At 41.2% G+C, this 27,295-nt stretch overlaps 3 protein-coding genes across 5 annotated transcripts; 2 read left to right on the top strand and 1 right to left on the bottom strand.

Moving 5' to 3' along the window:
* The first annotated feature begins 218 nt into the window (after positions 1-218).
* LOC307013945 (RNA polymerase II elongation factor ELL-like) lies at positions 219-9,218 on the top strand. Its single transcript, XM_079641585.1, has 12 exons — positions 219-502; positions 2,613-2,657; positions 2,772-2,893; positions 3,542-3,705; positions 4,620-4,918; positions 5,102-5,226; positions 5,506-5,986; positions 6,073-6,160; positions 7,184-7,250; positions 7,471-7,642; positions 8,059-8,103; positions 8,222-9,218. The coding sequence occupies exons 1-12, from the start codon at positions 368-370 to the stop codon at positions 8,324-8,326; spliced, it is 1,848 nt and encodes a 615-aa protein (XP_079497711.1). The 5' UTR covers positions 219-367; the 3' UTR covers positions 8,327-9,218.
* A 1,636-nt stretch (positions 9,219-10,854) lies between these two features.
* Positions 10,855-22,029, top strand: d2hgdh (D-2-hydroxyglutarate dehydrogenase). 3 transcript variants are annotated; one of them, XM_079641230.1, is made up of 11 exons: positions 10,856-11,017; positions 11,532-11,894; positions 11,980-12,037; positions 12,889-13,028; positions 13,121-13,314; positions 13,405-13,573; positions 13,718-13,861; positions 13,957-14,099; positions 14,571-14,736; positions 15,204-15,497; positions 21,903-22,029. In XM_079641230.1, exons 2-10 carry the CDS (start codon positions 11,558-11,560, stop codon positions 15,464-15,466), a joined length of 1,614 nt encoding a protein of 537 aa, XP_079497356.1. In that variant the 5' UTR covers positions 10,856-11,017; positions 11,532-11,557; the 3' UTR covers positions 15,467-15,497; positions 21,903-22,029. The 3 variants fall into 3 exon arrangements, with proteins under 3 accessions (XP_079497357.1, XP_079497356.1, XP_079497355.1); XM_079641231.1 differs by lacking the exon at positions 21,903-22,029 and having other exon boundaries at positions 10,855-11,017; positions 14,571-14,732; positions 15,204-15,363; XM_079641229.1 differs by lacking the exon at positions 21,903-22,029 and having other exon boundaries at positions 10,857-11,017; positions 15,204-15,951.
* acvr1l (activin A receptor, type 1 like) lies at positions 16,010-26,409 on the bottom strand. Its single transcript, XM_079641232.1, has 10 exons — positions 26,241-26,409; positions 25,453-25,548; positions 24,331-24,585; positions 24,031-24,242; positions 23,775-23,874; positions 22,709-22,855; positions 21,845-22,120; positions 21,166-21,363; positions 20,895-21,025; positions 16,010-17,814 (listed from the first exon to the last, which is right to left on the bottom strand). Exons 2-10 carry the CDS (start codon positions 25,535-25,537, stop codon positions 17,683-17,685), a joined length of 1,536 nt encoding a protein of 511 aa, XP_079497358.1. The 5' UTR covers positions 25,538-25,548; positions 26,241-26,409; the 3' UTR covers positions 16,010-17,682.
* Positions 26,410-27,295: the final 886 nt, after the last annotated feature.

The following is a 27,295-nucleotide window of genomic DNA, read 5'->3' as shown; positions in this document are numbered from 1 at the left end:
AGACAATTACCGCGTGTTTAGAGTAGGGGTTAATAAATAAATAATTTTTTTTTATTGTTTAATACATAAATAAATATGAATGACCAGACAGAGAAGTAAAAGAAAGTCAATTAGCAGAGTGAGAGGGGAGGCACATAAAGCAGAAGTGGTTACGTTGGTCCTACGTCATGGTTTATCTATGTCTCTGGGCCAATGAAATCCCCTCATCCGTCATGACGTAACGCGATCTACTCCAGAATAGCGCGCGGCAGAGGAGCAGCCACACGGACCCGCTCAGCCCTTTCTCTCTGTATCCTGTCGTCAATGTTTGTTTATGTGGCATTTTTTTGTTCCGGAATAAGTCTGATAGGGGGGAGTGGGTGGCGGGATGTCTGCTCTAAAGGAGAACCAGTGTTACGGTTTATCCAGCGGTAAACTGAGCAACGGCGCTAACGTCTCTGTTTTTCATGTAAAACTCACTGACAGCGCGGCAAGAGCCATTTGCTCCTTTCAAAGCGGCAAGGTAGGTTATTTCTTTAACTTCTCCTCGAATAATGTACAGTTACTGGTAATATTGTAACCACTTAGTCAAGGGGAAACATACTTAAACAGTTATAAGGGAAAAAAGGCGAGGAAGGTGGGTTCATTCCTGCCTAACTTCACCAATTCGTCGGCTGTTGTCTCCTACATGCCCCCCTTTTAAAGCTATGAAATAATAACATGTTGCATAATGCTATGCGGAAACGCTTCCCCAGTGTGGTGGCAACAAGCTGCTGGCCAAGTGGTTACAAGCTGCTGTATACAAGTATTATGAATGTTCATAAGAGGGAGAGCTAGAGAGAAGAAAGGAAACTGGCTGTAGGGGGGAAAAGGAAACAAGGCTGTTGGGGGGGGGGGGGGGGAGAATTAGCTTTGATTGCTTTTGAGGAATGGAGCCATTTTAGTTGTAAACATGAATGAAGTTGCAGCCTGTTTATCTTCATTGTAGCCCCAGGGAAACAGATGATCAGATTGAAATACTAACATATGACCCAGTTAATCATAAATGAATCAGACACTGCAGGAAGGACAGTCACACACACTTCCTCTATTCTTGTTACACAATTAGGAAACTCCTGAGTAATAACGTCAACCCTTTTATTCTGTTGAATTATGAAAACCACACTGCTCCTTTCATGCTTTGTAATACTATGACACAGGAAGGAAGGGGAAACACCTAACACTGAGTTTTACATCCATACAATACTGTTGCTGTGCATATATCTAATTTCTTTATTTAGCTTTAAGTGTGGCTATTCATAACCCACTTGGCCTGACCACAGAGACAACAACAAAAAAACACCTCTACATGCACCCAGGCCAAACTGAGTGCTGGCAGCCACCTCACTGTCTGCACTCATCAACAGGTGGACTCACACGTCCTCCACTTGGAAAGGTTAATCAGATTCTAGTCATCGCAATCGCATGGTTTCCATCTTTACCGCAGACGTGTCACTTTGGGACCGTCATTTGTACCGGTTCCTGCAGGCTAACTGTCCCCTGTGAGAGATGACAGGCTGTTATATTTCACTCTGTTCGCCATATTCTAATGTGACAAGCTGCTGGATTTGAGCAGCAGGTCGTAATAACCTCTGCCAGTGCCCTCTTATAAAATCAGACCTGCATTTTTTTAATTGGCACATGATGCAGAGGTTACACGATACTCCAGGCATCCCAAGAGGTGCCTTGTGGAGTTCATTTGAGTAAATAGATTGTATGATTTGGTTAAAAAATGAAATAAATGTATCTGTGCTTAGGGAATTGCAAATTGGTGTAAGGCTAAGGCTCAGTAGTGCACCGATCAAGTCAATACACTTGATCAATATTTATGAAAATACAAAGGTTAACGACGGAGGCGTATCTTTTCTCAGTCACTCTGAGTCAATACAGTTCTTTGAAGGTTTTTCTGAAAGAGCACTCCACAAATGTTGCTTTGCATTTGTCAGGAAGCAAACATTCACCAGAGATGTTTAGTTTTGACTTGTCAAGACTGCACCTACATTACCCACAATGCAGTTCAGTAAGACATGCTAGTTGTGGCTATTGTAGCCGTGATCAGCTAGCCTCCAGCTTGTTTCAAACTTCACAACCCTGTTCTGCCACAACGCACACTTACTCAAATGTTATAACTTCAGGCAACGTATCGGATTCCATGAAGCTCCTTCTAGAGCCACCACTTTTAGTTCATGTACAGGAGTGTCTTTCCATACTTGTAAACAGTCTTAAATGTCTAAACTTCCACTTTAGCAAGGAATGGCCTTCATGAAAATGTTCCAGTAACTTCTGCACAGTGAAGGGAAGAGATTACCATTTTGGAAATAGATAGCCTTGCATTGGTATCATCTGAGGGGACTTAAAAACCCTTTATACCAACCTCTGTCGTCTGGTACTCAATGTTCAGACAGGAAGAACACCGCCCTACAGTCAGAGACGTACGCAGGTTGAGCAATAGCAGTAATAAAACCACAATGAAGGAAGAAGGAGTACACAACACTAAACATCCTCCGTGTCGTATGTTTTGCATCAAATGTTCTGGTGTGTTATCGTGTGCGTTTGTGATTGAATAAAATGTACTGATTTGTCTCTTTCTTCAGGCTTGGTCTTCCCGTCCCACCATCAGTTTTAATGGCAGCAAAGGGGTAGGATGAACTGGTTGACCTGTCGACGTTGTTAAATCAATCATTTCTTCTCTGGCAGGAAGATGTGAAAGACGTTGAATCTAATTGTCTGTTTTTGTCTCTTTCATGTTGCAGAGAATCTCCGTCCCCTGCTCGGAGAACAAAGACGACTGCAGGATCTTCACCTTTGGCGTGACGAGCGTCGCCCGTGATAATCCCAATGGAAGCTTTGACTGCTTCCAACAGCTTCGCACTGGGTAAAACACAACAAATAATCATTGATATAGTCAAAACAAATACTTAGCATCAGTTGAATGGATGGAAAGGTGCACCATTTTGATTTAAATGCAAAGCAATGATGCTCTTGATAATGTTATGCTCCATGGAGGTTATGTATTGAATTCAAGACCTACGTGTAGTTATGTGTTTACTCACTGTACTAAACTTGGCCTCAGAATAAGTTCCAATATTTATAAAATGTCTCCTTCTGTGTGAAAGGCACCCTGCTGCTAACTGTCAGACTCTTTAAATGTCAGACCCTGGGTGTCCCGACTGCACAGGACTAGGAAGTCTGGAAATTCAGCGCCGTGTTTTTGATAAATGCCAAGACTTGCGTAAAGTTTAGAAATGATTAATTGCATCTCCAGTTTGACTGCTGACACAAACGTGGCAGCAAGCTTCGGAGCTGTTGCCAAAATGACACATTCGATAAACAATAATAAACTACACATAACTGCTATGTATTTTGTAGTAGAGAAAACCAGCTGATGGAAGAGTAACTGGATGCATCAATCAAACATATTCACACTCAAACGATTTATCATTTTGAAATATATAACGTGTAGAATGAGTCCTGAACGCTCTGTCGGATCGCTGTCTTTACCCGCTGTCCTCCCTCCTCTCAGTGCTGACGAGGAGCTGTCATATCTCGGGGTGATTCAGAAAAAGATGACAGTGAACGCTACAGATGACTCGTACGATAAGGCTCGGCAGAGCATGGCTCAGGCTGAGGAGGAGACGCGCAGCCGCGGGGCCATCGTCATCAAGCAGGGGGGGGGGCGCTTCCAAGGTAGGAAACACTCACATGTGCAATCTGCTCCGTTATACAAGAGATAACTCCAGCTGGGGAATAAGAATGGCCCGAAGACAAATGTGTACTGTGCTGCAGATAAAAGCCAAAAAAGAAGAAAAAAAGCCACGTTGCATTGGTTGCCATAGAAACATGTGTGGTAATCAGTGACATGGTAACAGTCAGTGTTGATTTTCTGTTTGTCCTTTTTTTCTGCCACATTTCTAAATAACACACACATTAAAATACAGCCTTGTATACATTGTTATTTAAAATAATGCAATGATTTTACTGAGACTTTTCTAAAAACATACGTACAGAGGCTTTATTCTGTCTACCAAAATATACCTCCACATGATAAAACCAGTGATTTAGTTTTTTTTCACGTCACAGTGGCTTACTTCTTCTAGCCACCAAACCACTTCCTTCTAAAGGGATATGTTTGCCACCGTCATCTTGTTTCAGTGAACGCACTCAGACATACACACACTGGATGTGATGATTTTGTCAATTCAGAGGAAGCTTGTACAAAAAAACACTTCCTCAACCACTACAGGCTTTTGCTACTGTGTGGTTATTTCCTAAATTAGATAGCAGCTTTTGCTCACTGAGACTTGTGTGAATGCTTGTAACCCGAATGTGGGTTTTCTGAAACGAGGTTGTTTCTCTTTTTATCCACGATTTCCGCCCCTGGAAAGATACAACCCCGCTTTTAAACTCTCTTCCTCGGGCATCTGATCCTGCCAGATGTAGCTTTAAAAGCACTCTTTTGAAGCCGTGGTTTCACACATTTAAAACTGGGATTTATGTTCAACCTAGTCACTTTTTTTAAACCTTAGACAAGCACCAGAATATTTGAGCTTTTTTATGGCAAAAAGCTGCTTTTGATGTGAGATTTCCTGCTCTCTTTGCAGGTAAGAAGGTGACGGTGCGAGCCCCGAATCCCGCGCTGGCCAGCCTGGCCAAACCCCAACAGTCGCCCCAGTCTCTCCTCGGCAACATTAAGAGGCGTGTCCAAGTTGCCGTGTCCAAGCCGAAGAAGTGTGCTTCACACAGGAAGAGTGTTGGTGACGTGCAGGAGAGGCCGCTCAGGGAGAGAGTCACACATCTGCTGGCCCTGAGGCCTTTCAAGAGGCCGGAGCTCATCTTGAGGCTGCAGAGAGACGGACTGACAGCCAGAGACAAAGACATGATGGACTCTGTGCTGATGGAGGTAATGTATTCCTTTAGCTAGATAGAGGTCTAAATCAAGTATAGCAGTTAGATAACAGAACTGTGACCACCACATCCTCTACATTATGCGGATCAAACACTGTCACCGTGAAAACAATTTAAACGGATCAAGAAAAGTACGTGTTTTCTCACTGGGTTTATTCTTGTGTTTCTGTGTACGCAGGTTGGTCAGCTGAACATTAGAGACAAGACATTTGTCCTGAAGGACGCTGTGTATAAGGAACTGCACAAGGACTGGCCAGGCTACACCTCAGGAGACCAGCAGCTGCTGAAACGAATCCTTGTCAGGTAACACCACCATGTTCAGATCGTAGCAGCATATCAAGAACTGTGAGGATCATACTGCCCCACAACGACGGAGAGCACTGACTACAGAGTGTTCAGGCTAGGGCCATATCACAATGTCAATCAAACAGATGTCATGAATTAAGATACAAGTTATAATTTGACCTAATATGTATATACTGTGTTTTTGCAGTTGACTAAATATGCCATACAAAAATCTAAATGATAGTAGTCTTAAGTAGTCTATTGTCTTTATTTATCATCTTCTATATTTCTGTGCAGGAGACTATTTCAGCCACAACAGAACCTCCTCTCCGTCCCAGAGGCCCAGGTCAGTCCACTCAGAGATACCCCCAACTCCTCCCCGGCGCGCCGCCCAAAACCCTCCCTGCCAGAGGAATACACCGACCCTTTGGCCAATAAGAAGCCCAGGATATCCCGCTTGTCCTGCAAAACAGCTGATGTCAAGTCAAGAGCGAGGCGGTCAGAACAAGCAGCTTTTAAAGACGTCACAGAAGCGACAGGGAATGGCGGGCAAAGGAACTCTCTTGATTCTCGAAAGCTCTCAGACTCTCTGTCAGCAGCCTGTCAGCGGGAAGTGGCCGAGAGGCTAGAACCAACTCTGGTTCTTCAGGAGGAACCCAAAGTCACAGCAGACTCCCCTCCACCCAACTCTGATCTCCCTCCCTCTCCTCTGACGGTAACTGATCTGCACAGACGCACCATCAAAAGGAAGAAGAGCAAACACAAGCACAGCGATCAGGTTAGGAAACCACTTTGTATTTAGTTTATGGCTTTTCTGTTTCACGTGATCCGTTAGTAATTGGAGGCTTTTGTTTGTTTGTCAAGGAGAAGGAGAAGACGAGGGACAAGAAGAGAAGGAAGAAGGATCACAGCTCAGAGGATCCAAACGATAAAGTGTCCATGGACCGCATAAGTGAGTGCTGTTAGCTGTCGACTAGTAGAGGATTTATACTCCTGTCCCATCACGCTGCTACAAAATAATTCCAGTCCCAGTCCCATGACGGAGCAAAAACCTTATTCCTATCCCGTCCCAATACTGGAAGAATGACTTGTGTTTCTGTCCCCTTTAGTCACATTAGAACTGCATATTCAAACTGCCCTATGGAGAGGCGAAGTCCCGCCCATCTACTTCCGACCCATGGGACCTTATTTCGTGAAAATTATGAATTGAAGTAAATGGGGAGAGAAAACGTATCTTTCGATCCCGTTTGAATTGTGCCACGAATTACACACATGATGTTTGTCAATCTTAAGAAATAATTTCCATGTCAAAAAAGTCACAGTTTGTCGTAAAACTGCTGAAATATAAGACTATGAAAAATACGCAACTAGAAAGACTACAAATCCCAGAATCCCGGTCCCGCATGCTGGCTCTTGCGGAACCGACTAACTCCCCTTGTGTGTGTGTACAGCTCTCAACATGCCCAGACTTGGAATGATTTTCACCTCTTTTAATACTTTTCGCCTCATTCTGAAAGAAAGAAGTGAAATGTGCTAATGTGACGCCATCTTGGTGTGTGGTGCGAGACGGGACATGTAGTTCATTGAGCGGTTTCACACAAAAAAAGGGTTACTTCACAGTTTTACGACACATTTGAATTGTTTCGACTTGCAAAATTATCTTTTAAATTGACAAAAATCATTTGTGTAGTTTGTGGCACAATTCAAACGGGATCGAAAGATAATCTTTCTCTCCCCATTGACTTCAATACATAATTTTTCCGAAATAATGTCCCGTAGAGGTCCCTACTGAAGGGGAGGGACTTCGCCTCTCTATTGTTATATTCCTGTCCCGCTCCCTTTTTATTTTCTTCTCCCAAGTGAGCCACGGGATTAATAGTGACATTTCAAACAACAACAAAATATCAGACAAAGACTTTAAGTGTCAATTGTTTCATATTTTCACAATGTTTGACATTGTTTCATTTTCTTTCAGAGCCCAGCGACATTTTGTTTCAATCTAGTGTGCTTCAAGAAGACAATGACGCAGAAGACTATTTACTGTAAGTACACAAACAAGACACAAACCTTTTACTTTAACAAATTGATCAAATAAACCATTTCTAGATCAAAAAGGTAGTTGATCAGTGTTGCATAGGAGATTTTCTGTCCATGATCTCATTACCAACATTGTTTAGCAGTTCAAATCAGACTTGAGGCACAGTGTTCTGTAGGTGGGTACTGTACTGGTCTGATCCCCGCTCTTTTGTGTTCTCTGCACAGGACGTACACAGCCATTTGCAGCCATGACAGCAGACAGAGCTACAAGAAGGACTTCAACACGGAGTACAGCGAGTACAGAGATCTCCACGCTCGTATTGACGGAGTGACACGGCAGTTCATGGAGCTGGACGCGCAGCTCAAAGAGCTACACCACGGAACGCACAAATACAAGGTAAAAAACAACAAGAAATGCAGCTCTTAATGTTATGATCTCTGTCAAATGATAGTGCGTTTACATGCTTCAAATTTAGTTTGAGAAAAACTCTTATTACTTGCAAGCATATTCTCCATGTTCGAATCTTCATCTCATAAAAATGATCATTGATCATCTCTGTTGCAGAGAGCACATCACACCCTGAAGTGTTCCTGTGTTGTTCTCACATTTATCAAATGTTATTATTGAATTTCCAACCTCATTTAATTAATATGTGAAGCCACTTTTTTCGCAGAACTAAATGGTTTGAAATTATTGTAGAGATGATTTAGGTTTTGTTTTCCATCATATTCATATTTTTGTGAATGCTGTATAACATAAACAAATGTATTGATTTATGTTAAGGCCTAATTCATTTTATGTTCCTCTTGCAGACGGTTCGCAATCAAATTCTTCAGGAGTATCGCAAAATTAAAAAGGTAACACATTTTTCAAAGCAGCTATATCTTCCCTATCTTGCTGCATTGAGGAACTCCACTCCTCTTTTTCATCGTTAAATACTTACGCATTTTCCTTTATTATTTATCTCCCTTTTAGTCCAACCCTAACTACAACAAGGACAAGACTCGCTGTGAATATCTACACAACAAACTGGCCCACATCAAGAAGCTCATATCAGAGTACGACCAGCAGCAGCTCTGACTGTTGGACCGGTGAACTCCAGAGAGAACAACAATCATCCTGACGGGTTCACCACGCTGAGCTGAAGCAGAGGACTGAGGTCTGCGGCCTTCACGGCTAAACGTAGATTCAGAAGTCCTGCTGGAAATGTCCCTGAGGACGGGGATCGTTTGTGCAGAACAGACGTGGAAATATAAGAAAAGCATAACTGTAATATGAGATCTTTTCTTACAAGATTGATGAAATCTTTGAATCAATGGGCTGCTACTACAGTGAACCAATACTGCCAAGGTCAGAAGGAGTAACAAAGGTTTTTATAAAAGCTCCTGAAGCTACAACTGTGTTCTCAATTTAAAAAAATGCAATCGGCTTCATGTGGAGATGAGGTGCTAATATAAAAAAATAATAGTATGTATATTCCTATAGTGTTTTTGTAAATTAAATCCATGTGTGTGTTCTGTCAGCCATGTCAGCTTTAATGTTTAAGAAAGCGTGATAACTTCATAATGTACATCCAGACAGAGAACCAGCTGGGACTGTGGGATGAGTAAACTGAGACAGCGTTAGTGTTGGGTCAGTTCTCCTCAGGCCTGATCTTCCCTGTAATCACTCCTGAAAGTATTGCCTGTGCCTGAAATGGTTTCTAATCCCAGACTGGATTCATAGTGTTCCACTGGTGTTATCCTTAACGCGGCTTCCCTGGAGGGCTGGAGACTGTTATGTTCACCACGTGTTAACTTAAAGTTGGATTCAGGGAAGTCGCAGGATGATTACTGGTTTTAATGATCAAAGTACAGAAAGTTACAGAGTCATTGTTACTGTATGCTGAGATTGTGGTTGCATGCTTTTTGTTTTAAACATGCATGAGATAGAGAAATGTTGTCAGACTTTTAAATAAATTCATTTGTATTCATTTTGTATGATCTATTACTTATTTCAGATATTCCTGTACAAGAACTGTCAGAAATGTCATGCAGTTATTAATCCAACAATTGAAATATAATTAGGAAGTGGTGTAAATTAACTGAAATATATGGTTTAAAGGTCCCATGTCATGCTTTTCCGGTTATTACCCGTCCCCCTTGTTTGTTATGAAGGTTTTTCTGCATGTAAACGGTCTGCAGAGTCACAAACCCTCAAAGTACACCCTGTAGCGAGTAAAACTCTTAACACAGAAAAACCTTTCTATGCTGCCCCAGAACGCCTCGTTGGACATTTCTCTTTTTCCATTGTTTTCTTCCTGGGTACAGTGACGTGCCCATACCCAAATGGACCAATCCGTGGAGCCGTTACGTTACGTCCGTGGATTGGTCCTCACACACACACACTCAATCTTTTCTCAGCTGCAGCTCCGCAGATTTCTCCTCCCTGAGACGGCGGGACGCGGCGAGGCTGTGAGTCGGTGTGTGAGCACACGCACAAACTCCCAGCCAGGCTGTGGGTGTGTGTGTGTTCGGGCTGGGTTTCGCTGTGTCTCGCTGTCTCACAGACGGCCACTGGGCTCATAGGGAGGGGGGGGGGGGGGGGGGTGGGGGCAGGATCTCCAACAAGCCGTTTAGGACAGAGTGAATACACATACTTTACAGAGATGCTGTATGAGAAACCAATGTGATTTTGGGAAATTGCACAATATAAATCTATTCTAGTTTACCTCAACAATGGAATTATGATCATTAGAAATGGCCATGACATGGGACCTTTGATGTACTGGAATACAATATAATCTTAATCTATTCAAGATAGCAACAAACTAGTATTTTATAGTGGCAGAGACAGACCAGCAAAACTTAACATGTAAATGCTGTTACACAAAGTGTAGATCACTTTGTGTATGCAAGTGTCTTACAGTAAGAGTGTTACAGTGATCTTAATCTATGTGTTTATTAACCTATTGATGGCCAAGCTTTTAGATTCTAATGGTGCTAATACTCTCTTGCTTACTGTTTCTCAGGCAGGTGCATGAACAAAAAGTTTGTGATGGTCTATATAACAAAATCTCAACAGTGCATTTATCAGAAAATGTCCATATCTTAATATTTTAAAGAGTAGGCCTAATTGTACGTCACATCTCAAAATATCAGTAGTTTTGATTAATAGTTTACTATGTTGTCTGTTAGAGGTAATGCATGTCAAAAATAATAATACAAAATCTCAGCATTTATCACAAATACCCTTGAAATTAGAACATAATTGGGATTTGATGTTGCAGGATGTAACCGGATGACATTTCAGGAGTAACATATCATTGGTGGGATTAGTCAGCACATGTTTGGTCAGACATTTGCATGCCAGTCATGTTTGATCACTTAAATAGAGACCAAGACATTAGGACAACATTTAAACAAGCAATAGTTTTTGTTTCCAGTCCAGTCAGCACGTTGGGAGGACAGATACTCCCTTGTGGTGGTATAACATGTAAGTCATAAACTATTCTCTCAAATCTGACATGAAGTGACTTTGTTTTGCACAGTTATCCTTGGCTGCACAGTCACGATGAAAGGCTCACGGCTATTGGTTCAATCTCAAAGAAGGCTTCTGATTGGTCCATTGTCAAGCTCTACAACCTTTCACCTTTCAATAGCAAAACATGCTAGTTTATACACTGTGGCATGTATAAGTAACTTCACTGCCATTGAACTTTGTGACATATTTCTCACGGAGATATGACAGGAAGGAGGCGGAGGGATGCAGGTTGTTAGCTGAACGTTTATGGTGAGTAAATAAAAAGATATCGCGCTAAATTCATGTCAAACTGTGTGCTAATTGAGCTAAGCTACCTGTAATGACAGTTATGGTTTAGCTTGTGTAGCTCTCCAGAAATGAACCTTTATTGTTGCCGAAACAGCGATGAAAAGTATTGCCAGTTTGCTGGTTGTTCGTTAGCATAATATGTTAATACCCCGTTCTCGGGAAAGCGGTTTGCAAACTGTTTGTTATTTCCTAAGTGCATATATTGAAATACAACACAATTCAAAGTACACAAGTATCCTACATAACACATCATTTTTTCAACATACTATACTACATCGTTTTTTCGAATATATTGAAAATACTATACTTCTTTTTACTTTTACATACTATACTACTTTGTTTTTTTCTGATATTTTCGACATACAATACTATATTTATTTTAATGAGTTTTTTCAACATATTATACCATGTTGTTTTTTGATCGACTTAAGTGAACATTTAACCAGTATCTTTCTTAATATTTATCCCACTTCAGCCTGTTTTGCCACCTTAACTCCAGTCATGGCGGGGATCTTCCAAAGATCCCTAAGGCTGCGGACAGCTCTCAGGCATCTGAGCCCCCAAAGCCCCCTCTCATGGACAGTCACAGGAAGACATACACCTCTGGACCTCCACTGCCCATTCCTGCCCTCCACTTCATGGCAGTTTGCAGTCTGCAGTCGAAAGCTGCACACTGGGGCGGACAGGCCCTCTCCTGCTGCTGCCCCAGACCGGCTGCCTTTCTCCAGGATAACCCAGGAAGATTTAGCCTTCTTCAGGAAGATCCTACCAGGCCGAGCCGTCACAGACCCGGACCTGCTGGAGTCCAGTAATGTGGATTGGCTCAAGTCAGTGAAAGGTGAAAGTGAATTGACCTCATTTCACTTCAAGATTTATTTTCTTGTTGTCATTATCTTTAATTCCTGTTCTTACATCGTCTGCAGGCTCCAGTGAATTGTTGCTGAGACCTCAAACAACTGAAGAAGTTTCTCAAATTCTCAAGTAAAGACCAAATAGTGTATGGAAAGAAAAATACAAGTCAGTGGTTTATGAGCAGTGTTGGGTGTAACGCATTACAAAAGTAACAGACTTACATTAATGTATTACTTTTTGCTGTAACGAAGTAATGTCACGCATTACTAATGACATTTGGGGAATATACTACCTGTTACAATTCTCAGTAACGCAGTTACAACACATTTTAGTAAGCCTCATGTTTACCCTTCTGTCGGGTGTTCTTTTCCCCATAATGACCGCCTCGCTGCACATTATCCCGCTTATTACACGGCCATACTAAACAAACTACTTAGCCCATTCCGCGTTCCTGTTATTGTTTACTTCCTCTCTGCCTTCTTCTGGTGATCTATCTGACGTCCAGCGCTCCGTCTTTTAACCTCTTTTCCTTTCTCTTTCTTGATCCTCCTTAGCAACCTTCATTATAGTCATTGACAGCGGTCTGTACTGTATTAACAACTTGTCACATGTTAAGAATTTACAATCAGAATCAAGTATTCAACTAAGCCGTGTAATAAAAGTTGTTAGTAGCCTTAATGGCCTACACAGTTGTTATGCTATACCGCATTGCCCTTCACTGGATGTATAATGAGCTGCACTAAACTACATTTCAGCATTTAAAATACCTAGCCATTCTTTTGAGGTTATTTTGGTAAAGTAAATCAAAAGTAATATAAAAGTAGTGTAACTCATTACATTTCAGAGACAGTAATATTGTAATGTAACTTATTACTTAAAAAATACAGTAATAAGTAATATGTACTTTATTACATTTTGGAAGTAACTTGCCCAACACGGTTTATGAGCGAGTTAAAGTTGATGTATTTCCCTCCCTGTAGGTATTGTAACAGTCGTAATCTGGCGGTGAACCCTCAAGGAGGCAACACTGGGCTAGTGGGGGGCAGCGTACCAGTTTACGATGAGATCATCCTCTCCACTGCCCTTATGAACAACATCCTCACCTTTGATAGCATCTCCGGTAAATACTGAACTCTCTAAATGAGCTGCCTGCCTCCAAAAAAAGTTGTATTTCTTTACAGCATTTTGTGTATTTTATTCCTTCTTCATCAGGCATTCTGACCTGTCAGGCAGGCTGTGTTTTGGAGAACTTGTCTCTTTACCTGGAGGACAGAGACTACATCATGCCTCTTGATCTGGGGGCAAAGGGAAGCTGCCACATTGGGGGAAACGTGGCAACGAATGCAGGTGGGCTCCGTCTGCTGCGATACGGCTCCTTACGTGGGACTGTGCTGGGTCTGGAAGTGGTGAGTGGAGTCAAGGAATGACCAACACATATTGTATTAAATAAGGATAACATACTTCATCTAATGTTTGTGTGTATGTTTCATGTACAGGTGTTAGCAGATGGGAGAGTGCTGGACTGCTTAGCCACTCTGCGGAAAGATAACACAGGATATGACCTCAAACAGCTGTTCATAGGGTCAGAGGGCACACTAGGGGTCATCACTTCAGTGTCCATCCTCTGTCCACGCAAACCCAAATCTGTTAATGTGGTTTTTCTTGGTAAGATTATTTTAATTTGTCATTAATAATGTCAAAGAATTGCTAAGCATGTGTGCAGTAGGAACGTGTTTTAGAGTGTAGCTGATTAACGTCAAACATAGGTTTTGTTTATAGATTATTATGTAACATATTATATTCTATTAGGCTGTGAAACCTTTGAGCAGCTGCTGAAGACATTTCAGCTCTCCAGAGGCATGCTGGGAGAAATTCTGTCAGCCTTTGAATTCCTGGACAGTGAGTGTATGAGGCTGCTGAATACGCACCTAAAACTACGCAATCCCATCTCTGGTAGGTACACACACAAATACACACTTAGTTCTTAGTAGTAGTGGTTAAAGCAATAAAAAACACACACACGAGAAACTCTTTCCTCCATCCTGCAGATTGTCCTTTCTACGTTGTCATTGAAACATCTGGATCTGACTCGACACATGATGGGGAGAAACTCCACCATTTCTTAGAGGAGGCGATGACGTCATCGTTGGTGACCGATGGGACTGTGGCAACTGAAGACTCAAAAATAAAGGTATTGTCTCTAATCTACAACAAATTGGAAAGTAAAGAGGGAAATACAGTGTTGTGATTTATTATTGACAATATATTAAATTATCACTCTCGATCGTCTTGCTTGTTTATAGTGAATATGTCAGCACTTTGAATCATCATGGTTTATTGCACTTTAAGCATCAGCTAAATGTAATGTTTTCAAAGTTGTTTAAAACATTTTTTTTGACAAAACATACTTTAACTTTTTGGGGACATACTTTACTATGTATTTCTTCCAGCTTTTTTTACACACTGCTTTTAACAAGCTATACTATGTCTTTTTTTCTAATATAATTTAAAAAAGCTTTGGATTAGAGCAAGTTATCAGTTGTATAGTAGTGTTGTTTAGTTTATATCTCTATATGGACTCAATAGTCAACCCATCTTTATCCTCACCTTTGTTTAAAACCTCGGTTTAGATGGAAATGACAACGTGCAATGAACTTTTCAGGCTCTGTGGTCGATGCGCGAGCGTGTCACGGAAGCGCTGACTCATGACGGCTTCACATACAAGTACGACATCTCACTTCCTGTGGAGCGGATCTACCAGCTGGTGACGGACATGAGGGAGCATCTGGGGGACCGAGCCAAGAGTGTGGTGGGATACGGACACGTAGGTAAGACCAGAGGATGGAAAGACATACAAAAAGTCTGTATATTTATTGGGAAACCGCGGCCTGCTACCATGAGATACAATTGGTTCCCAAACTAATTCCCCAAAATAACAGTGCCAGAGACTGGCGACCCCCTGTCGACGGGGGGGGGGTTGTCAAAGGGGGAGCCTCGTTGCGGGAAAATTATACAGATGGCTAGTCCGCCCCTGAAAATGTCTATGCAAACGTTATTATTTATAATAATTTTCTTTTTTAATTATAAAAAAAATTCATCCATTTTTTTTTATAAAACTTTTTATTTTTTATTTTCCATTTTTATTTTGTAATCATCTCGCGACCCCCACTTTGGGAACCCCTGCCCTATAACAGCTCAATCTACATGATGGAAAACATGTGCATTTGAGTGCAGTATTTAGGTGGTTTTGGACACACCTCACTGTACCGCCATTTCTTTCCATCTGTACTTTAAGGGGATGGAAATCTCCACTTGAATGTGACCTCTTCTGCCAAAGACCCCGCTCTTCTGGCTGCCATCGAGCCCTTCGTGTACGAGTGGACGGCCAGCTGTAACGGCAGCATCAGTGCAGAGCACGGCCTGGGCCTGAAGAAGAGGAACTACATCTACTACAGTAAACCCATCCAGGCTGTGGCTCTGATGGGGAACATCAAGGCCATGCTGGACCCTAAGGGCATACTCAACCCGTACAAGACTCTACCAGACGACCTTAAATGACCCCAACTGTCTCACTGCTGTGGGGTTAGAGGTGCATTTTAGCTATTACTTTATTACCATATTTGATGGAAGATCATGCCCTAACTTGTGATACCTTTCCACACATGTAATGCAGGTGTTGGAAGTCGTGTCAATGTTGTCTGCAGAGAGTACTACTTTCAGATTAACATCCACTTCAACTAGCTGTTAAATGTGTACTGTAGAAGTCTCTTAGAATATCACAAGTGATGTTAATGCTAAACATTAAGAACTACCTCGGCCACTCACACTGAAAGACTGTGAACCACTCCTTATTCCATTTCATTATTTTTCAAATTATATTTTCAGTCTAATGCAACAGTCCTGCCATTACTCCTGCCTTCATGTTCAGTTTCCTTGATATTTTGTAAACAGCAGTGTGCTGTTGAACTGAATTATTCAGAGGTTTTTAAATCTACCCTAAGTGATATTAATGGGAAATAAAATAAACACTTTTCAGAATCACACTGCATTAAACTGGCAACTGAGTGTATATCTTTTATAAACTCATATCAGAGGCAACAGTGCAGTAAATGTTTTATTACATATAAAAAAGACAAAGCAACATTTTTTCAAAACAAACCCAGCTTTGCAAAGATCTGTAACCGCACACCGACTCAACGTCATCTGTTTTTAAATACATTCTGAATTCAAATGGAACAAATGTTGTTTTTGTTTGTTATTCAGGCAATTGTGTGGCATGATGGGAGAAGAGTTGTTACGGAAGCCCTCTTTTTCTGAAACAAAACAACTTCACCTCCGATATTCTTTTAAATGTCAGCTGTACCGAAACAAGCTCTCCTGGATTCCTCTTGATTGCAGGGAGGATCATACTCCTAGGGTGCGTCTCACTTCGGTTATTTTTTATTTCCTCGCTCCTCGGGCTCGGTATCACCGGAAGTTGATTTGTCTGCGCCATCTTGAGTAGCGTCCCAGTGGCATTATTTTTGCAGAGGATCGAGGAGCCGATAACGGAGGAGCGATAATCGAGGAACTACCAGACCATCCTCCGGTGAAATCCTCAGACACTCGCCCCGCCCCCTTACTGTGTATCGCTCACTGATTGGACGATGCAGCGCATGCACTGATCAGGCTGATGTGAGACGATCAGCTGTGCGGCGTCATCACAAACGAACGTCGCTTCACGTTTCCCAGCTTCTCGTGGTTTCCTTGCGTCTCTCCATGCTTCCCTGGTGGGAGGGACTAAACGCAGGGAAATGACGCAAGTGAGGGACGCAAGGATTTAATTTAACTGAAGTGAGATGCAGCCCTAGTATTAAATTGGCAGGTACTTCCTGTTTATCTATTCCTGGGACCATGAGGGTAATCAAGTATCTGTAATACCGTATCCTATTCCTTAAAAATACAACAAACAAGCAATAAACAATTTCCTACTTTTCCCCCTCCATTTCTCAACAAATAATTTCTTACTAGTTCTAGTTCCAATAATGACAGTATGTGTACAGAGTCCAGTAGAGTAAATGCCTATATATGTATAAAGTCAGTTTCACCTACCATCAGTCTTACATGTCCTCAGTAGTGTGGTAGCCTTGGAGTTTAATAAATATCATAGCATTTAAAAAAAAGTTCAAAACAAACAAATGTAGTTCCATTGGCTCTTTTCCTCTTGTAAGTGAACATATCTGTCTTTGTGGCAATAGTTGGCATGTTTTGGTAAAGCTAAATGAGTGAAACACTTCTGAGCAGAATGCCACGAACACAGACCAAGAAACACTTTCTTGGGATCAGAAATTGAATTGTATGTAGACACACTGCATACTGTGTGTGTGTGTGTGTGTGTGTGTGTGTGTGTGTGTGTGTGTGTGTGTGTGTGTGTGTGTGTGTGTGTGTGAGAGAGCAGTCTTACGCGGGCATTAAAGCATTGGGATGGAGTACTACAATAGGCCATCCATGTTCTTCACACTCAGTAACAGTCTGTAGTTCAGGTCAGTGCGAACACAAGGTGTGTGTGTCCTGTAACAAAGGCTGGCGTGTTCAGACAGAGCCGGTCCAAACGTCTGTGAGCTCGTCAGAGAGAGGGGTGTCAACCACAGAGAAGGGTGAGGCTGGGGGACACCTGAATAACTCTTTCCTCTGACCCCCCTTTATCGTCCTTTTTCCTTTCACAAACACGGGGCTCTTCTCTGAGCCGGCCGGTGAGATCAGGCAGCTTCCTTATGATGCTTCCCCCCCCCCCCTCACGACTCCTTGCCCTTCTCCAGAGAGCTGTGGATCTTGTCCAGGGTCTTCTTGATGCGCAGCGCTGTGAGCCGTGCAGAGGGGTTCTGGTACCAACACTCCTTCATCAGTTTCACCAGAGCAGAGAGAGTCTGAGAGAGGGGAGAAAAGACGACTATCAAACACGACATGCAATAGAAGGAAGGTTCCTATTCCCCAAATCTAAATCAAATATGGGACAGAAAACACTCATGTACAGAGCCATGATCAGCTGGAATTCTTTACCGGTCCATATCATTCAGGAACATTCTCAAGTACATTTCAAAAGGTTGCAAAAAAATTATCTCTAGTAAAATTGAACTGTGCCTGTGTCTGTATTATTATGTCAGGGTGTCCGCGGGGTCTTAAAAAGTATTAAAAGTTGATAAATCAATTAGGCGAAAATTAAGGCTATTAAAAAGTATTTAATAGACATTAAGAATTTTGTAGTTTGTTTTCAATAAGTATATAAATTGTCCAAAGGTGTTGTATTCTAAAGTCTTCCTGAATGTAATCATTGCGTAGGTGTGTAGTAGGGATGGGAATTTGAAAGCAAATGTATATTCGACCCCCAAAAAAACGGTTAACCAATTAGCCGAAATGTACATGTCCTATAAAAAAAAAAAGAATGTGGGAATTTTACAAAAAAATAAAAATACATGTCCAAATAAGTATAGAAACCAAGTCGAATTTGTGGTGATCACAGTTTGAACAGTTGACCGCTATAGGCCCACAGATTTCATGCTTAAAACATAACTTGTTTTTTAAATGAAAAAGAGATCATACACAAACAACATAAGGGGTTATAATAACGTAACCCTATTACAACAGAGATCAACAACCCATAACAGGGCCTATATGCACAGAATGGAGCTATTCAATACTCATTCTTGTTTAAGAATATGAGCATGTCTACATGCTCAGGGGAGAGGCGGGTGCGGAGGCGATTCACAATCAGGCCAGCTGTAGAGAAGAACCTCCGCCCCTTAAACTTAAAGGACAGAAACAACTTTGTTTCTATAGGTAAATACACATCTGAGTTGACAAATATGACATGAGGGGTACCTCAAGGCTCCATCTTGGGGCCTCTTCTCTTTAACGTCTACATGCTACCACTGGCTCAGATAATGAAGAACAACAAAATAAGTTACCATAGCTATGCAGATGACACACAAATGTACGTAACAATTTCACCAGGAGACTATGCTCCAATTCAAACACTAAGTAAGTGCATTGAACAAATCAATGACTGGATGTGTCAGAACTTTCTCCAATTAAACAAAGATAAAACTGAGGTAATGGTTTTTGGAGCCAAGGCAGAACGTACAGTATAAAAGTTAGCGCTGAGCTTCGGTCTACAATGTTCAAAACAACAGATAAAGCCAGAAATCTAGGTGTAGTCATGGATTCTGACCTGAGTTTCAATAGTCACATTAAAACAGTTACTAAATCAGCTTACTATCACCTAAAGAACATAGGATTAAAAGACTGATGTCACAGCAGGATTTGGAAAAACTTGTCCATGCTTTTATCTTCAATAGACTGGACTACTGCAATGGTGTCTTCACAGGTCTCACTAACAAATCTATTAGAAAGCTGCAGCTGATTCAGAACGCTGCTGCTTGAGTCCTCACTAACACTAAGAAAGTGGATCACATCAGTCCTGTTCTGAAGTATTTACACTGGCTTCCTGTCCGTCAAAGAATAGATTTCAAAATACTGCTGCTGTTTATAAAGCACTGAATGGTTTAGGCCCAAAATACATGTCTGACCTCCTGCTAAATGATGAACCATCCAGATCTCTCAGGTCTTCAGGGACTGGTCAGCTTTCTGTCCCCAGAGTCAAAACTAAACATGGTAAAGCAGCGTTCAGTTATTATGCTCCAAATATCTGGAACAAACTCCCAGAAACCTGCAGGTCCGCTGCAACTCTGACTACTTTTAAATCCAGGTTGAAGACTTTTCTTTTTGTCGCTGCTTTTAATTGAACTATTCCTATCTTAGACTGCACTGTAACTTTTATCCATGTATTTTTTCTTTTAGTGTTTATTTGATTAACTTTTCTTTTTAATGACTGATTTTAAATGCCATTTTCTTAATGTCTTTCATTTTTTGTAAAGCACTTTGAATTGCCTTGTGTTGAAAAGTGCTATATAATTAAACTTGCCTTGCCTTGCCTCTCAGCTGGAATTTGGGCATAAGATGAGGTTTGAGTCTGCGTGATCTGCGTGTAGGGAGGGGCAGCAGCCATATCGTTAGCTAGAACTAGCTAGATCTGACAGACAGACCCGCTGTGAGGGACCGGTGAGCGGAGCAAAACACACCTTTAGACCTAACACATTTAGCTATGGCACTGTCGTATACATTGAATTATTCCATTTGATAATATGTAATCCGATCCCAAAAATATATATATATATTCATATCCGTATAATTAAGGCGATGAGGTCTTAAAATGTATGGAAAGGGTCTTAAAAAAGGTCTTAAAAAAGGTATTACATTTGATTTCAGGATTCCTGCATATACCCTGTATGTACAATTATTTGTATTTTTTTGTTTGGCCTTATGATGGCTAAAATTGGACAACCATTTTAGTTTTCACTTCATATAGCACTGTAAATTGCATGAAATGAGTTGTGTTCTTTATGTTTTCTGTGTGTGTGAAGACCCCAGGAAGAATAGCCAATGCTCATGCTAGTGCTAACGGGGATCCTAATAAAGAATAAGAATAAAATGAAGATGATGGGGATATTTAAGGATGTCATGCAGAGATACACATTGAGAGGAAACTCTGGTAACTACTGGTGACAGCAGCTTTTAGATTTTTGAAGAGCATTCTGGGTATTAACGGGGTCTGGTTATCTCACCTGCAGTACACTGATGTGAGGGACCAGTCATGTTTCTTAAGGTTTATGGCTTGTGTTAATATAATATTACATTTAGATGTTATAGTTTGTTTAATATAATTTTGGAGTATGTCATTAAAAAGTCAAAGTACAGTATGTCATAAAGAAATGTCAATATATAGTATGTCATAAAAAAAGATTACTAAATGATCATTGTAGTATGTCATAAAACATATCATCTATGTCATGGACATTAACAAGTAATAAGAAGGCCTTATTATGGTATATAATATGTCAGATGGTAATAGGATAGTATGGTATTCAAATTTCAAAAATGTCATACTTACAGGGTCAGAGAACCAGCGGTTAGGAATGAAAGGCCTCTGCTGCTCCACACACACCACCTTCCTCATGTCCTCGAAGCTGGGGTCATTTGGCACCAGATCGTAGAACGGAGGCTTGTACTCCTCAACAATACCTGAGGGGTCACATGAACATTATAGAAATGAGTTAAAGTAAAGAGAATAAATGAGGTATCTCTGAACAGCCGAGCCTGATGCTGGTATGCAAATACATGTTTATTAAGTCACAGTCCTCAAAATGCACAGAATGACTCACCATTGCTGTATGTGCGTCTTGCTATCTCCCACAGCACCAGCCCAAAGGCCCAGATGTCCACTCTCTTATAGGCGTCGAAGCAGTCGATCTGAATGCTCTCGTCCAGAACCTCGGGGGCCATGTAGCGCTTGGTGCCCACCTTGGGGTTGTTGCCCACATCCAGCTGGTTGTCTGCCTGCGAGTGGGTCACAGCCAGCCCTGCAACAGCCAGTTGCACACAGCACTTTAGTCAACCTTAGAAACAATCTGGGCACATTTAGAAGTTCTGGCATGGATACACACCAGCTGAAAAGGTGGACATACAGAGATGCTTTGAAAACGACCGACAGACTACAACCCTAAAAACACAATGCTGGTTTCCAAACATGCTCAAAAGAAATAGATGCATTATTTACAATTATGTTTTTTAAAAACACTTTACCATGACACTTTTATGAATTACTGTACTATGACATCGATGTCAACTCTGTCAAATGTGTGTGGGAATGTATTATATATGTTTGTAATCAATTCATCTGTTAATGCTACTTAAACATGTAGCATACAGAGACAAGTCCCATTGTTAGTCTGATGCATAAAGTACTAGACAAAGAGCTCCAACAGGAAGGGACTGAAATCCCAGAGACTACCAGAATAACAATGTTAGAAATAAAAGTAAGGTCCTGTCTGACGGACTGACCGAGGTCTGCGATGCAGCAGCGCAGCTCCTTTGTGACTAAGATGTTTTTGCTCTTCAGGTCTCTGTGTGCGATGGCCGGTTTCCCCTCTGTGCCGAAGATCTCCGTGTGCAGGTGCACCAGGCCGCCGGCTATCGACGCAGCCATCGCTAAGCCCTCTGACGTCTCCACGGCAACTCGTTGCAGGTAGTCATAAAGTGAGCCGTTCTCATGGTAATGGGTGATGAGCCACAGCTGGGTGCTGGAGTTGCGAGACGTCATGTCGGACGCCATGAAGCCTGGGAGAAGAGACAGACTCATCAAAATGTGTTCTATTTGTATTTGCTGTTATGTCAATCTTGGTACCTATCAGTGTGATGATGCTGGACTGCATGATATGATACGCTTTTGAATGTGTTCACCTCCACAGAATGTGTCACTGTTTCAAAGATGAAGTTGTTAAGACAAAAGGACATTGAAGGGATTTGAGATGTATCTACAACAAGGAAATTGTATTATAAACTGTATTCTTGGAAACAATATTAAAACAATACACTCTGAAAGGAATGAATGCAGCAGAGCTGGGGAAGGCAATATGAGCTAAACATTTGTTGGCAGGTATTTCATCATGGTGAAAATGATACGCAACACATAACTCTACCTCTTTTTACTCTATTGGTAATGCTAGGGGACATATGGAGAGATTTCTTTTTAAAAAGCGGATGTGTTTATTGGCTCCAATTAGAAATGAAATTGAGTTCCAGTCGAGACATGTGGAAAATCGTATCTTTTAAAACCAGAAACATGTTTTTGCTTGTTTAATTGTTCACACCTTGGAAAACAACTGGTCTAACAAGATCTAAGAGTTTAGTGTGAAGCAGACTCACCCAGTATGTTTTCATGTCTTAGCAGCACAGTGTTGTAGATCTCCGTCTCCCTGAACCAAGACTTCTCATCCCTGGAGGAGAAGATTTTTACAGCCACGTTCTCGCCCTGCCACTGGCCCCGCCACACCTCCCCGTACCTCCCTTTGCCTGGAAGAAAAGAGGGAGGAGGAACATTTCAGAGTGTGCATTCAGATTTGTTTTGGCTACATTGACACTGCAGCTGACTGAACACATCTGATATTTCCACATCAACAGCACACAGCCACATTTTTCAAATTCCAAACTGGTCCATCTGTTCAGTGTGCCACACAACAACGACTCAAAGCATGTGACCTACATACTTTCATTTGAGTGTTCAAAAGGAAATGTGCCAGAGCTGCCATGAATAACTCTTAAATCACCAACCTTAATACAAGTATCATCATTGAATACAGGGGACACAACCTTTATATACAGTGTACACAAAGAATGCAAAAACAAAGGAACACATGACCGGTGTTTATACAGTTGTTCCAGATAATACAAATATGTGTGACCTATCATTGTTGCCCTTGCATCATCTGTTTGACATCACTGTCAGATCTGTATCTTCATACGGGTTTGATCCTAGAATAACTATGTACAGTCATCCGAAACACTGATCATATCTCCTGCAACCTGAAGCTGAGCTGAGGCACGAATTACTGACAATGTGCATGTTGAATAATCTGTGCGACTTGTCGGTTTTTGTATAAATTAGTTTTGTATAAATATTTTGTCAGTTTTGGTTTAAATTACTTTAAAGCATAGAGTCAATAAACAGGACAGTTTTTCTATATATTTGAGTGAGTTGCAGTTGAGGTGTGAGATTAATTTATATATAATCTATCTTTATTTTTATATGAAAATGTCCACCTATGTTAAAATAGTTTTGATGTAACAGGGGATGTGAGAAATACCAAATAAAGAAAAAGGGGGAAATCAAAGCAATTTACCCCGCAAGGCCCAATCTGATTAAATCAGTTTGTCAGTCAGAGACCTGAATCCACCCTGCAGATGAGTGTGCTCTGCAGCGTGGTAAACGTACCGACACACTCCATCAGGCTGATCTGCCGGGCCACGGTCCTCTGCACGAGGAAGGGGAGACCCGACCCGCTGCCCGATGTGCACGAGTGATCCAACAGGTCCTGAAGAAACACAGATACCACATTAGATCCTTATGTCATCATCTTTAGAAGAAACATAACATCATTTCTGTTAAAACTAGGAGTTAAAGGGAACCTCTCTTGACTTAGTAGTGAAACTCTTTTAATTGGATCAACAAGAACCTGTCTTTATCTTACCGCTAAAGTGCTGTCTCCCACATTGGAGGTGATGAGGCCGTCTATGGCTCCCTGCTCATTGTCGAACTCCTGCATCCTCTGCAGACGGCCGTGGTGGAGCCTCCTGCAGGCCAGAACTGACACCACAGACAGCAGAGCCAGCACCACCACCGGACCGAGCACAAAGAGAGCCAACGTCTCCACGCGGTACCGAACAGGCTCCCCTTCTGGGGCTGTGGACAAAGGGGGAAATAAGGAAAGATGATAAGTTGACAATTCATTGATGTGCTAAAAGGAAGCATGGTATGATCTTATATCAACCTGTTGGCAGCAAAGACCTCAGCAGACTCCTGGTGTTGTTGTCGTTGCACATGTCCTGGGAGCAGCAGAAGATGGCTTGTCTGAAGGATGGAGCTGTGGAGCACTGCAGATGGATGTTATCCAGCCCCACCAGGCAGCCGTGCTTAAACACCACCCCGCGGCTGTCGAGGTTTATGGAGGAGAAGCAGCGGGTACCGGGGCACTGGGTGGCCTGGGGGCATTTTGGGCAGTCAAACAGACACGTCAACTGTCCATCTGTGGAAGAGAGGACATGAGTTCAGCATGTAGTCGGGCTGATTTGGAGAACATATATAAAAGTGTTAACGTAAGTATGGCAGCAAGACAAGAGAAAGACTTTCATCGAACAAAATAGCTATGAACTAAAAGACAGACAAGCAGCAATGCTCTGGTCAGCATCGATTAGATGTGTAGATGCTACAGGATGTTTATTTTGTAAATTGTGTATTTTTTATCTTTAATTTTTTTTTTATGGATGCTTCTTAGTTAATAATAAGCTGTCTTTGGCTCTTTTCTGCTGTAATCAATGTAAATGTCCCCTCTGTGGGACGAATAAAGGAATTCTGATTCTGATTCTCAGGAGTGGGAGTCTTGTACTACATGAAAAATGTATCCTATAGTAGCTTTTAACTAAATGAATCAAATAACAAATCCTCCAGTTATCCTAATTATGATTTCATTCATTAACCAAGATGTACTAAGTGTATGATTGTCTGTTAAGCCACACTTTTCTTTCAGCGCTTTTGTGCAGTAGAGATTCATTGCTTTTGAAGCAATGTATCTTAAAGCTGCAGTAAGCCAAAATATTCTATTTACACTTTTAAGGAAAAATATACGTTTATTTTGGCTGTTACGTAACTATCAATCTAAGTTTTACTTATTCAGAAAACTCAGTGAACCTGGTTTTTCTGTTAGACTGGATTCTCTGATATTCTGATTCTGATGTGGTGGATCGAGGCAATTGACAATAAATTATTCATTCATTCATTTTGAAGATGCTTCTGCCAAAGAAAAAAAAAATACAGTCCAGGACACCACAGATAAAGGAAGGAGGCCTTGTATAAACAGTGAAACATGAAGTTGACAGACAGTAGAGGACAGTACCTGAGCCCTCAGCCGATGTGTGCAGGGCCTGCAGCAGGAGCAGCAGGAGGTGGAGGAGGAGGAGAGGGACTCTGCACCGACCCATGATTCAGTGCGCTGACAGGGAGGAAGAGAGTTCAGATTAGTACAGGAGGATAATTACATTTAGCCTCTCTACGTTTCCTTGTGATCGTTGCCAAGGTTTCAGGCAGAAAGGAAGCAACAACTTATAGAGGCTGAATGCAAATAGTCCTGTCTGTCGCTGTCAAAGCTTTATTTAAAACACATGACTGATGATGGAATACACTGCAGTTAGTGCAAAGACAGCCGCATGTAATTTAATAACATTTATAATTAAAGAAGTTACATCTATTTATCATAGACAAATATAATCATGTGCTTACTATTACGTATTGCTCTTAAATATTTGCTCTACAGGAGCTGTTCCTGTGCGAGGTAACTATCAATGTAGCATTAGCAACAACTAGCATAATAACACAAATCCTGCTAACATCTAACGATAACACCTTTAATTTCAATGTCACAGCCTCCAGTTTTGGTGATAGGTACATGACCAAACCCTTCTTTGTCAACCTCTCATACCGTGGGCCTGGTTGTTTGCTGTAGCTCACAGGCCATTAACAAGCTGTTTTATTAGCCGTCCACAGGCGACTCTGAGGCGCCACTCGGACAGACGGCTGCCCGGCGCTGCTGCTGTTAGCCCCGCAAGCTAAGCTAGCTACAGAGCACAAGGCACCGCTTGGAGCCGAGGACCCTCAAAACAGAGCGATAAAAAAACATCCACCTACCTGGCACACACCACATACAGTCCTCTAACTCATTATGGGATTTTTGTGTATTCCTATATTAGGTTTAAATATTTGTATTAGTGTTATTTGAGAGGCAAGTAGCCGAGAGCAGAGGACCACAGCCCAGCCCACTCTGTCTCAACCACACATGACGTCACCAAAACATTACCACCGAGATGCATTGTGGGGCAGGGGAGTACTGCAACAGGTTGTATGATACAAATATCCATATATATATATGTATATATATATATACATATATATATATATATATATATATATATATATATACATATGATGTGTTTTTATATAATTTATAATTGTTTGCTATAAAGTAGATTCACGAACTGTATCTATATTCACTGTGTTTCAATGTTTGCATCACAGGTATATATATTTAATTTAGCTTAACTACATAAAAAGTAAACAAAAACATAGCATTTCTGAATTCAAAAACCTTATTCAAGTGCAAGTAAGTAGGCTATTAACAGAACAAATAAATCAAACATCAAAAAAGTATTCATTGTGCAAAATCAGAATCAGAATCAGAAACAGGTTTATTACCAGGTAGGTTTACACATATGAGGAATTTGACTTGGTGTCATGGTGCATAAAAACAAGAATAGAAAACACAGATAGGGAACTAGAAAAATATAAAAAATAATAAAAAATATAGTAAAAATATAACGGTATTTACATTGCAATGGAATGGAATAGAAGGAATAAAATATGGAATAAAAATCAGCAGTAATAACAAAATATTGTTGAGCATTGTGTGCATTAATGTAATGCATATAGTCTGCGTTAAGGCTGAGGTAAAGTGTCAGTGGGGGGGGGGGTGTTGTTTATGAGGCCGGTAGCGGAGGGGAAGAAAATGAAAACTTACCAAATAACACTGTTTCCGTTTTGTGTAATAATAATAATAGCTTTAAAGGTTGCTCAAACATGATGTAAAACACTTTCTGATTAGTAAACAATACGTGTCTTACAGTTTCAGGGAATACGTTAAGTCAGGCCACAATGCCTGAAAGAAAGACCACTTCCACTTAATTTAA

Source organism: Notothenia rossii (assembly GCF_949606895.1).
Source record: "Notothenia rossii genome assembly, chromosome: 7".
NCBI lineage: Eukaryota > Metazoa > Chordata > Actinopteri > Perciformes > Nototheniidae > Notothenia > Notothenia rossii.
Note: the sequence above shows the minus strand (reverse complement) of the source record. Positions and strands in the feature narration are given on the sequence as shown.